Below are 14,124 nucleotides of genomic sequence, written 5' to 3'. Positions count from 1 at the left end.
TAGGGCAGGTTGGATGGCCATTAATTTAAGGGAAGAAAATCTTGGCAGCATTGGCCAACTTATACCATATTATCAATCAAACCTTGATGCACTTCTTGTGATGACCCAGCACTCTGAGGTTTTTGCAACGTTAATTAGAATTCATGACAAAATAGATGCAAGGAAACGTTTTGTACCCTTCATAATTTTATAGAAAATTTATTGTTATTAGAGGAGCCATTTGCTTAGTGTGATTTTTTTCATTACCAGCTTGTCAACTAGCATAGATAATCTGGAGAAAATATGAACTCCATAGATGGGGTGTCACTTTTGTTGATGGTTCATGTAGTTTACCTTGGAGCACAGCTAATGGCCAAAGTTCATAGCAACAGCACAGAAAAACGTGGCAACCAAGGGAAGATAAATGAACCATGTTTATTGCTTTAATATAAAAAATACATAAATGGAAAGCTGCATTTGAATTTGATGAGCTCATTGCTAGTTTTGTTGGAGTGATTTATTTTTCCCGTTCTATGAAAAGCTACTATTGACACAGTGAGATGGAAATTAACTGTCTGTTTTTTGGAAACCAATATTTTTGGTTTTAAAATCTGAGTAGATCATTTTATTTTAATTCTGAATGTTTTATAGAATATTGAACACTTAATAGACCAAAATTATTAATTCTTCTGCTAGTGTTTAGCCCAGGGTCAGATTGTTAAAACTAGGCAATGAAATATCTAAAATGATCATTTTTATTTCATAAAGGTACCCTCTTTATATTCTTTCTAATTATTACAATGTTTCTATGAACTTTATTTGTCCTTAAGTAATGAATGCTTTTTTTCCTTTGTATGATATTTGTTAGTACTTTAGAATGTGTTCGTGCTTTAGAATTGTTGTATACTTACAGCTCTTAGTTTAATAAATTTAATATGTGGTAGCTGATTTTCCATTTAATTGTTTGGTGTCTAAACACCTTTGGAAGAAAAGAATTTCTAGGTTTAGACAAAATAACTCGATTTTACCAAGTATTTTTAAAATTAAAAACTGTTGAGTTACCTGTGTAATTTCATGGGTCATTTTATTCTAATTGGTATTTTTTATTTTTGTACTTTAACACTCTTTGCCAATTAATATAGATATATTAATATAAGATTGATATATAAATAATATATAGATATTTATATCTCACAAATAATGAGTTATTTTATAGCATGATGTCATAAACGTAGTTGTTTTAAGAGATTTTTAAATGATACTGATTCTAACCTTATAGAAATGTGATAATCACAGAGTATAATTTCTGAAGAGTAGTTTATGCAGAAGACATCACAATGTGGAGTTGAGAACACAAACTTAACTTCCTTTCTATATCGATAGCAAATAGAAAATTATATGTATAATACATTTTTATTTAGTTCACACAGATAATCAATTTTTTGCTTTTTCTATTGAGGTGCATACATGCTGGGACCAGCAGGCACCAGTACATGGGCAGGGCTGGAGTCAATAAATGCGGCTTCACGTTTATACTGATTGGTAATTCATAAAATCCCCACAGGACTTGAAACTTGTTTAGCATAATAGCAAGTCTATATTCTGAGCTGTTTTCTTTCAATTGTATTGTTGGTTGCATATTAATAAACTAAATGTCAGCCAAGTAGAGGGACAAACACTCAAAATATGAATATCATTGTATCTAATATTTTTCAAAAAGTACCATTTCAGTAAGTTATATTTCTATTTAATTGCTTATTTTAAGTCATTGGGGAAATTTTAGACAGTAAAATGAAGATCCCTAGTGTTCAGGAAGAATATGATATTAATTTGTTTTTTCAAAACCGTATTATACTGTTGGCTAACTGCATGTATATCGTAGCACATATATAGAAGAATTTGTATATTACATATCCTGCTTAGCTTGTATCTTTATACTAAAGGAATCTTAATACTACCACTTTTTAAAAGCATGGCAATTCAAAAATTAGTATTTATGGTTCATTAATTGGTCTTGGAGAAAGCTGCCTTTTGTTGGTAATATATTATTCCAATTTATACACAGTCTTATAAAAGTGATAATAGCTCAGGTGATGTACTGAACTTTCAACCACTGTGTTTTCTTTGTAAATAAATTATATTGGTAAAAACAGGTTGATTAAAATGTGTAAGATTTGAAAGTGTTTTTATTCTAAAAATATTTATGAATTCCTCATATACTTTTTAACAAATTCATTGTGAAATTATTGTCATTCTTATTTTAAACTGACACAATGTGATCCTCATTATTGTCTTGATTCTTTTTCTGAATATTGTCATGAACTAAGTAATACATTTTTAGATAAGAATTTAGATTACCTTTACAAATGAAAAATGTACATAATTAATGTTTAATCCGTATATGAAAAATTTATTGAAACTTAATCTTATGGAATTAAAAAAATATCAGAATTTACCTCTCTTCAGAATAGTATTAGTTTTCCAGACATATTACAGCTATTAAAATTATTCTTTGAAGGAGTGGCATTTTAAAATTTGTTATTCACATGTGAGCATTCATTTTAATCGAATGACTGAATACTTTAAATATTGATTGTTATGACACTGATTACACCATTGTAATGCCTGAGTAGGATCTTTGATGGGGGAGAGAAACGTTTTTTAATAAGTTACTATTTCTTTCTTTTCTAGCTCGTAGCTGGCAGTGTTGTGATGGCCTTTGAAGAAGTCTGCCCAGATAGAATAGACCTGATTCACAAGAATTACCGCAAGCTATGTAACTTACTAGTTGATGTTGAAGAGTGGGGGCAGGTTGTCATAATCCACATGCTAACTCGATATGCTCGGACGCAGTTTGTCAGCCCGTGGAAAGAGGTAAGTGTTGAATAGTTTTCCACTTATCAAGTATACTAAGAGAATGGACAAGCTTTTAAAAATGTATACAAAAAATTAACAATAGTAAAATATAGAAATCTGCCTAGTTCAGGAGGACTCATTTTTCTCATGTTCTTTTAGAAAAGTGGAAAGCAGTATAAATGTAAGAATAATTGTCTGTTGTTTTTGGCACTGACTGATACATGTTTAGTGGTACAGTATATAAACTTTTAGTATGATACCTGGTAAGAGCCCCTTGTTAGGAGTGTGATACAGTGTTTAAAATGACATTGCCAAACCATGGATTTTTTTGTTACTAGTTACAAAAAATACCTTTGATCCCCAGCTGTTCCAGGTACTCATTTGTAAAAGTAGGTGATATGAAACTATAACATATGAATTTATACCTTAAATAAATGTCTTGCCTTTATAAATATTGTCAAACTTTTAAACTAGTATTTTCTAGTTTTATATTTCTAAAATAGGTTTATGTTTTTTTCTTCACTTAAGCTGGTAGCATTTTAGCAAAATTAATAATTAAATTTACCTTTAAGTGAAGTTATTTGTTTTCTTTGTGCAGATTAACATTAGAAGCATACTTTGTTCTTTTCATTATATTGATAATTTAGAAAAGTTTTATTTTATGGTTTATAATTCAGATCACTCAGTGTGTACATGTTTAAGATTGAAGTGTAAACTTGTTTAAGGAAATCCTTAAATATTTTCAGAATAGCATATTCATTCTAATCTTTTGATATGTCATAGCTTTTTAAAATGCAGTATTATAGATTGAAAAAAATCAATTGTGTACAAAATAAAAGATTAAAAACCCCTATTATGTAAAAGTGGTTTGTATACAAACTTATGAATAGGCCTTGAGTGATCAGTAAATCTTGCTTTTGTTAATTAGAAATAAAGTGAGGGGAAAATGTTCACAATACATGGTAAGTGACATGTCAAGTTTGCAGGTAATTATAAAATGTTTATCAATATTTTCTACATTCACTTAGTATTTGTTAGCCTTAAAAACATTTTAAAGTTTTTCATATCTTTCTGAAAGACTGTAATATTGACTCCATCTCAATTTTAATATTAACAAAGTGATTATGTTCTTAATAATTGAAGTATATTTTGAATTATTAATATATAAAAGTCATGCTATGATAAGGCTTTTAAATTGATGAAATTTTACTATCCTTCTACTCTTTAATTTTATAAAGTTAATTTTGTTTTTCATCCAGCAAAGTACAGTTTTGATGTTACTTTTGTTATATTAAGTAGCATGTCTATGATAGAAATGTCTTGGTCCTTTGATGGTAACTTTGACAGAGATTTTTGTTGGCAACAGCTTATTTGTTTGATTTCAACCAATTCCTTTCAAAAATGCTGCTCAGATTTTTTTTTCCCTTTGCGTAAGGTTATAGATAATTTTGGCTTATCTAACCACTGTCACCTTTTAAACAAGTTTATTTTACTTTCCTGTCACTGTCAAATCCTTTTCAATAGTTGTATGCAAATGATCCTTTGCTTTGTCATTATGTAGAAACCGCAATTAAAATATAGTACATACTTAACCATATCTTCTAAAAATGTGTAACAGATATTAAAATCTCTAGTTTGTCTATTTGTTTGTTTTACTGTTTCTTGAATTTTATTTCATCTTATTTTAGATAAAATTCATTTTTAAAACTATGTGCAAAAGCAAGAAAGTTAAATTCTACATTACAGTATACATTTCTTCTTTTGACAAGTGATTTGAAATATTGGGACTATATTCATTCTTTGTGTTTTCACATGTTAACTCCTTGAACATTAATTATTACAAACATGGGATTGTCCTTGGCATACTGTAATGGGCGAAATCATTTCTTTGCCACTTATTTGCAATCTAACCTTGGCATTATTGTAAATGTTGTGGTTTTTAGACTAATTTAGTGGTTTTCAAATGTGCTCCTGAGCCCGCAGGATGCTGTAGTGCTGCCTTAGGAACAACGAAGGGTGGCAGTGGTGCTCTGGACTGTGTAGCTTTCTGGGCTCTTGCCACTCTTTCAAACAGAGCTGCTTTTTTTTTTTTTTTTGCCTTCCTTTCTTATGCAGCTTTGGATATGATTTCCTTAAAGAAAAAAAAGAAAGAAAACCAGTTAAATAGAAAATTTGTAGGAGTTCAGCTAACTCTGACCGTGTTCCGTTTTTTGGTTTTTTTTTTAAATGATAGTAGCAATTCAAGTACATGGTGAAGTACAAAATAAATTATCTTCTCATAACCTCTTGGTTAACTCCTTAGAGGCCATTATTGGCAACCATTTAATTTCAGTTATTCTGGTGATTAGACATTTTAGTTTGGATGAAACATTTCACTTTGTTTATTAAGTTAAGATGATATCAGTTGACCTTAATCCATGGAAAAATTATTCTTTGATTGTTTTAGTTCTATTTGAGAATCTTGTTTAGCTCAGAATAATCAAGATAACAGGCTTATGTCTGCATGTGTGCGTATATGTTCTGTTTAGCACCAGTGTGAAAGATTTGAAAGGGTCAGCCCTTATTGTAGTATTAGAATTAGGGATTGTAAAAGATGTTATACTCTTGGTACAAATACATTTTATAAAATTAAGATTCAAATGGATGATCAACATTAGGACTGTGTCCATGCTGTTACTCTTCTGCTTAACCCACCTCAGCCTTTCTCTGTGCTAATCATGATTTTGTTTTACTGAGAAACTTAAGTGTAAACAGTCTAGTCATTTGCAGCCTTGGAGGCTTTCTGGCCTAGACTTTATGTTGCTTCCAACTTTTTAGGACCACACATGGTAGTTTTAGCTTTAGAAGTTGGCAGACTAAATCCGAAAGCAGGCTTCGATCATAGCTGGAAGAAACTGAGAAGTATTCGCATCTGTATCTGTTTTCTATTTCATATCTGATGTTGTAAAAGGCATACCATGTATTAATAGTAGAGAATGGTTAAAATTACTACAGGATAGGAAAACAAGGTGGAACAGCACTCTAGCAGAGTCAGTCTTGAGTGGTTACCTTCCTTTTTTTATCCTTTTACCATCAACACTTGAATGTGTTGTTTCATGGAATCAGCTCAGTAGAAATGTGTTCATTCTAGCCCCTGTTTCTTTTTATATACAGGCAGAAGTCGCTTGCATAAATGCTATGTGAAGACCATTTTATGATAAATTAGGGGCCATTTTACCTTGAAGTAAAAGAATCTGCTGGTCGGAAAACAGTTCCACTAAAAAATTGACATAAAAATTATTTAAAAATAAAAAAGCTAGCTGAGTACAGTGGCGTAAGTCTATAATCCCAGGACTTTGGTAGGTCAAGGCTGAAGGATCGTTTGAGGCCAGGAGTTCGAGACTAACCCAGGCAACATAACGAGACACATCTCTACAAAGAAGTAAAGCATTAGCCAGGTGTGGTTGCACATGTCTGTAGTCCCAGTTACTCTGGAGGCTGAGGCAACAGGATCGCATGAGTCCAGGAGGTCGAGGTTGCAGTGAGCTATGACCACACCACTGCAGTCTGTTCCAGAGTGAGAGTCTGTCTGAAAAAGTAAATAAATAAATAAAAAAGCTGCCTAATACGAAATTCATTGAAATTAAGCATTTTTCTCTCAAATACTTGGTGAAAAATAGTACTTTGATACTTTATACTTAGCAGTTCATTATTTTTGCTGTACTTTCTTATGTAGTATTTTATTTGTGATAGGGCGGTCAGAATTATTATACCTGTTTTATAGATGAAGAAACCAAGGTATACAGATTTTAACTCATGTAAGATAATATTGCTTGTGAAAGATTGAACAGAACTATAAACAGAGTTATCTGATGCCCAGGCCAGCATTCTTTCCCTTATATTCCATTACCTTGTGACTTTTGAATTAAAATTTTTTTTGGTTACTTTAATAAGTTTTTGTGTGTTTTCTTATTATGTTCCAATTAAAACCAACTTTAAAGCCCCCAATCCATGGTGCTCAGACATTGCAATTAGCTAAAAACCATAATTAAATTTGCTTTTAAAGAGAAAAATCATGTTTCTTATTGAATTTTTAAAAACATTTATATTAATATGCTTGAGGGGTGGCAAAATTGTTTTTTTGAGGAATTGAAAATTGGTAGAAATACTTTTTGAGATGAACTGATGTACATGCTTTTGTCAATAAGTTCTCAAATGAACACATCATATATAAACAAGCTTCTTCGGGGGCAGAAGAGATTTTTAATTTAGTTTATTTGCATCATTATAGATCAGTATTTAGGTTGTTTATATGTAAATGTATGATTTGAGGAACAATTAAGTGTTGACAAAGTAGATTGCAGTCATATCAATTGCAGTGCATTTTCCATAATTTTTCTAACTGACATCTTTGATGATAAATAGTGGATGCCAAGTCAAAGCCGATTATACAGTGCACTAGGAATTCATGGGGCTGTCAGGGAGAAGACCGATTGACTTTAAATTTACATATTAATGAGAAGATTTGTTAAGAGGGTGCTTGACTATAGAAGCACGACATTTTATAAATAAAGCTGATGCAGGAAAATGGAAATTAAACCTTTTAGGTTAATAAATTCAAGAGACTGCTAAAATGCATATTTGCATTTTTATTTTCTTAAATTTACCTTACTCTTTGCAGTCCACGTGAGTTGTTTTTTATTCTAGGTCAAGTTTGTATAATTTTCAAGGATATAAAATTAGTTGAGTATTTTCTTTGTCATTCAAGCCTGTGATGGGAGAATGCTTGAAGCATAAATGTAAATCTCTAAGACTAAAGTTGCTTTTGTAGAATTAATGGATTTTTAAAAATAAATATTATAAGTCACCAACAAATTTTAAGAGTGATTAAAAAAAAAAACCCAAGACCCTTTAGTGGCACTAATTCTAAACTGACATGAAACCCTAACGCTGCCAGGAATGTTTTTAATTTTGTGAATTTAGCTCATTAAAATTGAACTTTTTCTAGGACATGACAGTTTTGCAAGAATTATCAAAATATTTTACTTCAGTGATTTAGAACTTAAAGCTCTAGATATTCACCATTACCTTTTAGAATATGAATTCAGGTAATACAATTCTGGTGGCAGTATTTAGGGCACTTTGAAATTTAAAGTGATTAATTTACTTTTGTCTCTGTATATCTGTACTTCAATTTTAAAACCTTACATAGGGTTAATAAAGTCTGAATTTAGAATTTTGTTTAAAGTAGTTTTAAGATTAAGTTCTTAAGTTTTTCAGAGGTAACTTTTAAAATAAGAACTTGTCAAAACTCAAAATTTACATGCATAGTTTTTGATTAGTGATTTTCTGCATGTACAAAGGTACTTGGGGGAAGCGCTTCACATGAACTCCACATTTAGGTCCTGTCTTAAAGGACCCAAATGTTAGAGATTATTTTTATTGTGTTTTAATTTTCTTTACCAGTTAATTTTCTTTGTGAAACAAATTTTGTATTGTGTCTTACCATTTTACTGTTATTAGATCTTACTATTCCATGGAATTATTTTTTAAACAACATAGTGAGGAGTTGTATGTAGTACAATCCATGCTTTACAATGCAAATAAAAGAAGTTTTTCTGCATGTTCACAGGCAACTGTTGATGAAGGGTTCAATACATAGTTTAATGTGAAACTGTGGACCATGATCTGATATTGAAATGAGGTCTCCCCTCCTCCCATTGGTTATGAAGCATTTATCTTAAAGATTCTTTATTCTTTTTGTTGTTCATAATTTATTCCTATTGCTTGGATTTCTTTTAAGTCACGGAGTTTTCCTTTTTAAAAAAATTATTTTAAATTTTATTCAAATAGCATGTACGTGGTTTTAAAAAAAAGAAGTTGAATAATACTGCAAGGCTTATAAGAAAGAACATTTTCCTTTCTCACCCTTTCCTATGCCTGAATTAGCTCTCTCAGTTCTTTTAGGGAGAGAGAGAGTGTGTGTGTATGTATATATTTCCGTTTCTAGGTAATATACATATATTACTGTTTTTTGATAGTATTTATCATTATGTATTGACTTCCTATTATAGAAATGAAGAACTTGGCATTCTTATATTACCTTACGCTTCCACTTACCCTCCTCCTTCTTTGCAATACAATTACAATTTTTCAACCCATGTGTATTCATTTTATGAAAACTTTGTGAATATTATTTATGCATAGTAACATTTCATCTCCTTTCTTATGGAACTTTTGGTATTTTTGGAATAAAAAACTTACTCATTTTTAATTTGCTTTTTTTTTTTTTATCATGTCACTATACAAAAAGCATTCCAAACTCTTTTTTTTTTTTTTTTTTTTTTTTGAGACGGAGTCTTACTTTGTTGCCCTGGCTAGAGTGAGTGTCGTGGCCTCAGCCTAGCTCACAGCAACCTCAAACTCCTGGGCTCTAGCGATCCTCCTACCTCAGCCTGACAAATTAATTCTAAAAATGCAGATTAAATTAATAGAATTCAAAATTTCATTTTTCATTAAATTTTTCATTAAATTAGAAAGAATCATTTTGTTTTCGAAGTTTTTATTCTGTTTTCATAGTGAAACACCATGGCCCCAAGGAAAAAATTTTTTTCTAGTGTGGCAGTCAGTGTGTTAAGGATTTAGGGACAGTCATTGACATTTTCTTTTTTAACATTTCCTTTACCTTTGGCTACTGCCCTCCTGCAGGCACTAGAAACCTTGACAGGTTCTCTATTACAGATCATTAGTTACAGAGCTAGGTGTTATTCCTGTTAGTTTATTTAGGGGTTAATTTATTTAGTAGTGTTGAGTGCCTACATATAAAAATATTTGTGTGTGTGTATATATATGTATGATTCCATCTTTAAAATACTGTTTATTAAAAATGATTTAGTTTCTATTTTTGTATGTCGAGCTTACTTAGAATATTAAATACCTTTAGTGATTTTATATTAGTTTTTTCTCTTATTTTCTGTTTCCTAAACATCCGTTCTGTGTGTCTAGCCCTATTTTTGCATTCCTTATAATTTTAAAAACTGAATCTTTATACTGTATACTATTAGTCTAATTATATTAGTTCTTTATGTCATTTTGTGTTTCCTGAATTTCCTTTTAAAGTTCTTCACTGTTAGTCACGGCTCCAAGAGAAACAGAGAAGTAGTTTTTATCCATGTTTTCCCCAACATTTTAAGAATTTTCGAATGGAAAGTGACATCAGCAAAAATTGCAAAAGCTTGTCTGTCCACAGAGACACGAGGAAATCTGGTGAAAGAGGGCTAGCATCAACTTTTTGAATTCAAAAAATAGTCAAAGGTTTATAGCAACCATCCAAACATTTAAGAAAAAGGTGAGTGAAACTCAGTAGGAGAGATTTGTGGCATTTTTAACTTACCCTCACCCCATTCTCCCTTCTCTGCTTCAGTGGCCAGGGCTGGAGGGAACAAAGTAGACTTTGTTCTCAAACAGTTGTGATTATCTGTTTTGACCTGTCTGGGGGATCCCTAATGCAAAGGACAGGCCTTTATTTTGCCTAAATTGGAGCTCCCTCAGGGCAAATGATCTGCTGATACTACCTCTGACAATAGATATCAATTGGGATAAATGATGGACATGCCTAGAAGCCTGGAAGGAAAGGCTAGAGGAGGGAATGCTTTGGGGAATAAAATTGTTGACAAGCTTCCCAGTATGCTATAGAATCTAGAAAGCTCATTGAACGCCTAGGGTTTGGCACATGTTCAGAAAAGACCTGATAAGAACCTAAGCTTTCACCTCTGACTGACCTTCAAGCTCTGCACAAGAGGAAATGATGGCTAAGACAGAGTTATCAATGGTCCAACTAAGTTTGATAGAGACAGCTGAGCTCCAATGACTGGGAGATTTTTTTTTTTTTTTATTTTCCTGCAGGAATTTAATAAAATTTCTGTCATATGGCTAGCAGACTGCAAAGGTAACAGAACAGTAAACACTTGTGTGATAGCAGGCAAGAAAGAATATACTCTTTTCAAAAATAGCTTAGAAATGCCTCTAATCAAACAAAAATAAAAACCACAAGCAATAAGCGAAGCAACACCAATCCTGGGAAGGAGTTAGAGTCTGAGTTACAGTTAACCCATTATAATATGCAAAATGTCCTGTTTTCAGCAAAAAATTACAAGGCATGCAAAAAAGAAAAAAAAAACAAGGAAATTTGCTCCAGTCACAGGAAAAAGAGAAAATGGAACTTTGTACCTGAGGAAGTCTAGACATTGGACTTTCTAGTCAAGGATTTTAAATCTCTGTCTTAAATATGCTGAAACAGCTAAATGAAATCAGGAGAACAATATATCTCCAAGTAGTGAATATCAATGAAGAGAGAGAAGTTATGCAAAGGAACCAAATAGAAATTCTGGAGGTGAAAAGTACAATAAACAAAGTGAAATATTCACTAATGGACATCAGCAGCAGATTTGAATAGGCAGAAAATGAATTAGTGAACTTGAAGATAGATCAATTGGGATTATCTAATCTGAGGAGCAGAAAGTAAAAGAGAATGAAGTAAGAGGAACAGAATAAGATGAAGTAAGAGGACTCCTCAAGTAAGGTACCATCAAATGTACCAACACACATATTCGATAGTCTAGAAGGAAAGGAGAGAGAAAAAGGGGCAGACAGAGTATCTGAGGGAAAAAATGGCTGAAAACTTCCCAAATTTGATGAAAGACACTATTCTGCACATTCAGGAAGCTCATCCAGCTCCAAGTAGGAGAAATTCTGAGGTGCACACCAAGACATGTTCTAATCAAACTGTCAAAAGCCAAGGACAAAAAGAGAATTTTGAAAGCAGCAAGAGAGAAGTTTATAAATCTCATCATTTACAAGATTTTCTTAATCAGATTAACAGCTCGTTTCTTACCAGAAACCATGGGGCCAGAGGCAGTTGAAGAACCATGTTTGAAGTGTCGAAAGAAAAAAAAGAAGTCAACAAAAAAGTCCCTATCTGGCAAAACTATCCTACAGAAATGGAGAAGTTAATATATTTCCTGTATTGGTACATCAGTTCGTCTGAATTTTTTGAATGCATTTCAAAGTAAGATGCAGACATTAATATACATTATCCCTAAATACTCCAGTATTTATATCGTTAATTAAATTCAGTATTTTTTATGATTGTTTTGTTGATGTAAAATTTCACATGGTGAAATGCACAAATCTTAGAGTTTTGATAATTGTACATATGTTAGTAACACAAACCCTTTTTGTGATATGGAATATTATTATCCTTCCATATTAATCTCTGTCTTCACAGTTTGTTCTAAAAGGCAAATATTGTTTTCATTTTTTTCACTATAATGTTGAGTTCAAAAAGTAAAGGATTTAAGATGTTACCCTACTTTCTCTCTCTCTGTCTCTCTCACTCACACACACCTATGTATAGGTGTATATATAGGGTATGCACAGCAGAAAAGCAGAAACATTGATGGATGTCAGGATCAGAGAAGAGACTTTTTATTTATTCACAGTTCATATTAGTGTCACTTCCCTACTCTTCAGTTCCTTTTGAGGGTGATGCTGTGAGGGCCAGTGTCACCTGCATGTAGGGGAGAGGATCCCGGTCTTGAATGAGTGAATCACAGAGTTTATATAGGACTATGCGAGTCTCAGAGCTTATATAGGACTGCTTTTTCATCTCCTCCTTCTTCCGAGCGTAGAGGGATAGTTACATATCTTTCTAACGTAGACAAGTCCTTTCTTCTCTGGAGAGAGAAGCAAAATGTCTCTTTATCCATTATTCTTTGGGATTAGATTAACAGATGAGTAAATGGCAAGTGAGTCTTGAAAGTTAGAGATAGAGACATCCAGGGAGATTAATAGGTTTATCTCCCATTTGTTTAAGTTTCAGAGTATTAGAGTTCGCCATTGGATTAAAAAAATAAAAAACTTTACTGATTTATCCCCCTCCTTCCAGAATGTCCACAACTATTGTAAAACCTGTGTTTAACCCATGTATTTTATACCTTAAAGGAGAGTTAAACTTATTAATTTCAATTCAACACACATTTACCTTTTTGATTCTAATACAATCTGTTTATTTCAGAGATTAAAGTAAGGAGAAAATGAATGTATGGAATCATGATTAGCTCTGCTTACGATGGTTTTGATTTTGTTTCATAATTTATGATTGAACGAGAACCACTCTAAAGTGCATTCTGCTTAAGAAAGAAAACCCAATTCTTTTTTATTCACCATCACTACATCTTGATTAATTAGTTTTCAAATAATTGTGACTCTTATTTCTCATGTCTTGAAACCTTTAGACCTAGGTTCAACGTGTGTCATGAGCATGTTTTATTTCAGGTAAATTTGAAAAATGCCTTTTGTAGATCTTCCAGATTTCTCAGTAAGAAAGTTTGGAAACCTCTGCATTCAGAAAGCTTATTTCTTATACACACTAGGGCTGAATATATAGTCAAAGAAATGAGAAGTGCTGTGGACAATTGAACACTGAATTTTCATAGTGGTTCAACACAAAGTTACTGTGCACAGGTGTTTCTGTAATTGTGATGTATTGGGGGAGATTCAGTGTTCAATGGTCCTCAAACCCACACTTCCACCTGTGTCGTGTAGTGGTCACTGGACTGTGGTATAAAACATGTAAAGTGAACAGCATAGCAGTTTCTTCACAGAAGGAAAAAAAAAAAGAAAAACTCAAATCAGTATACATATCCTGTATTGTTTTACATAGACCTGAATTTTGGAGAAGGGGACTCCTAATTTTTTTTTTTTGGAAAAAATATTAAAAGTTTTATTAAACATGAACTTTTTTCCTACTGAATTCATCTCTGATAATGTATGCTATCCATATAGAATAATTAATTTAATATAGTTATTATGATATTGCTTATTACCAGCCTATCCTGGTCTTGTCAGGAATATGTAACCCAATGTCAGAGAGATATAATACTAGTATATTGCTATAATATCTGTTATGGACTGAATGTGTCCCCTCAAAATTCATATATTGAAGCTCTAGCCCCTAATGTGATCATATTTGGACAAAGTGGGGCCTTTGGGAGGTGACTAGGTTTAGATGAAGTTATGAGGGTGGGGCCCTCATGATGGGATTAGTGCCCTATAAGAAGAGACACCAGAGAACTTGTTTCCTGTCTTTCTGCCATGTGAGATAGCTGTATGCAAGACACGAAGAGGGCCCTTACCAGGAACTGAATTATGCTGTACCTTCATTTTAGACTTTCTAGCCTCAAGAACTGTGAGAAATAGATGTCTGTTGTTTAAGCCACCTACTTTATGGTATTTTATTACAGCAGCGCA

General features: G+C 32.3%; 1 protein-coding gene across 2 annotated transcripts in view; it reads left to right on the top strand.

Annotated features, from left to right (window-relative positions):
* Window positions 1-14,124, top strand: part of AP3B1 (adaptor related protein complex 3 subunit beta 1) — a 225,457-nt gene that overhangs the window by 51,416 nt on the left and 159,917 nt on the right. For both annotated transcript variants that reach the window (XM_069491985.1, XM_069491986.1), the window contains exon 7: window positions 2,671-2,853. In XM_069491985.1, the coding sequence (XP_069348086.1) occupies window positions 2,671-2,853 (183 nt within the window). The remainder of the gene's footprint in view (window positions 1-2,670; window positions 2,854-14,124) is intronic.

The sequence above is a fragment of the Eulemur rufifrons genome, chromosome 17, assembly GCF_041146395.1.
Source record: "Eulemur rufifrons isolate Redbay chromosome 17, OSU_ERuf_1, whole genome shotgun sequence".
Lineage (NCBI taxonomy): Eukaryota > Metazoa > Chordata > Mammalia > Primates > Lemuridae > Eulemur > Eulemur rufifrons.
This window is presented reverse-complemented; position numbering and strand designations above follow the sequence as displayed.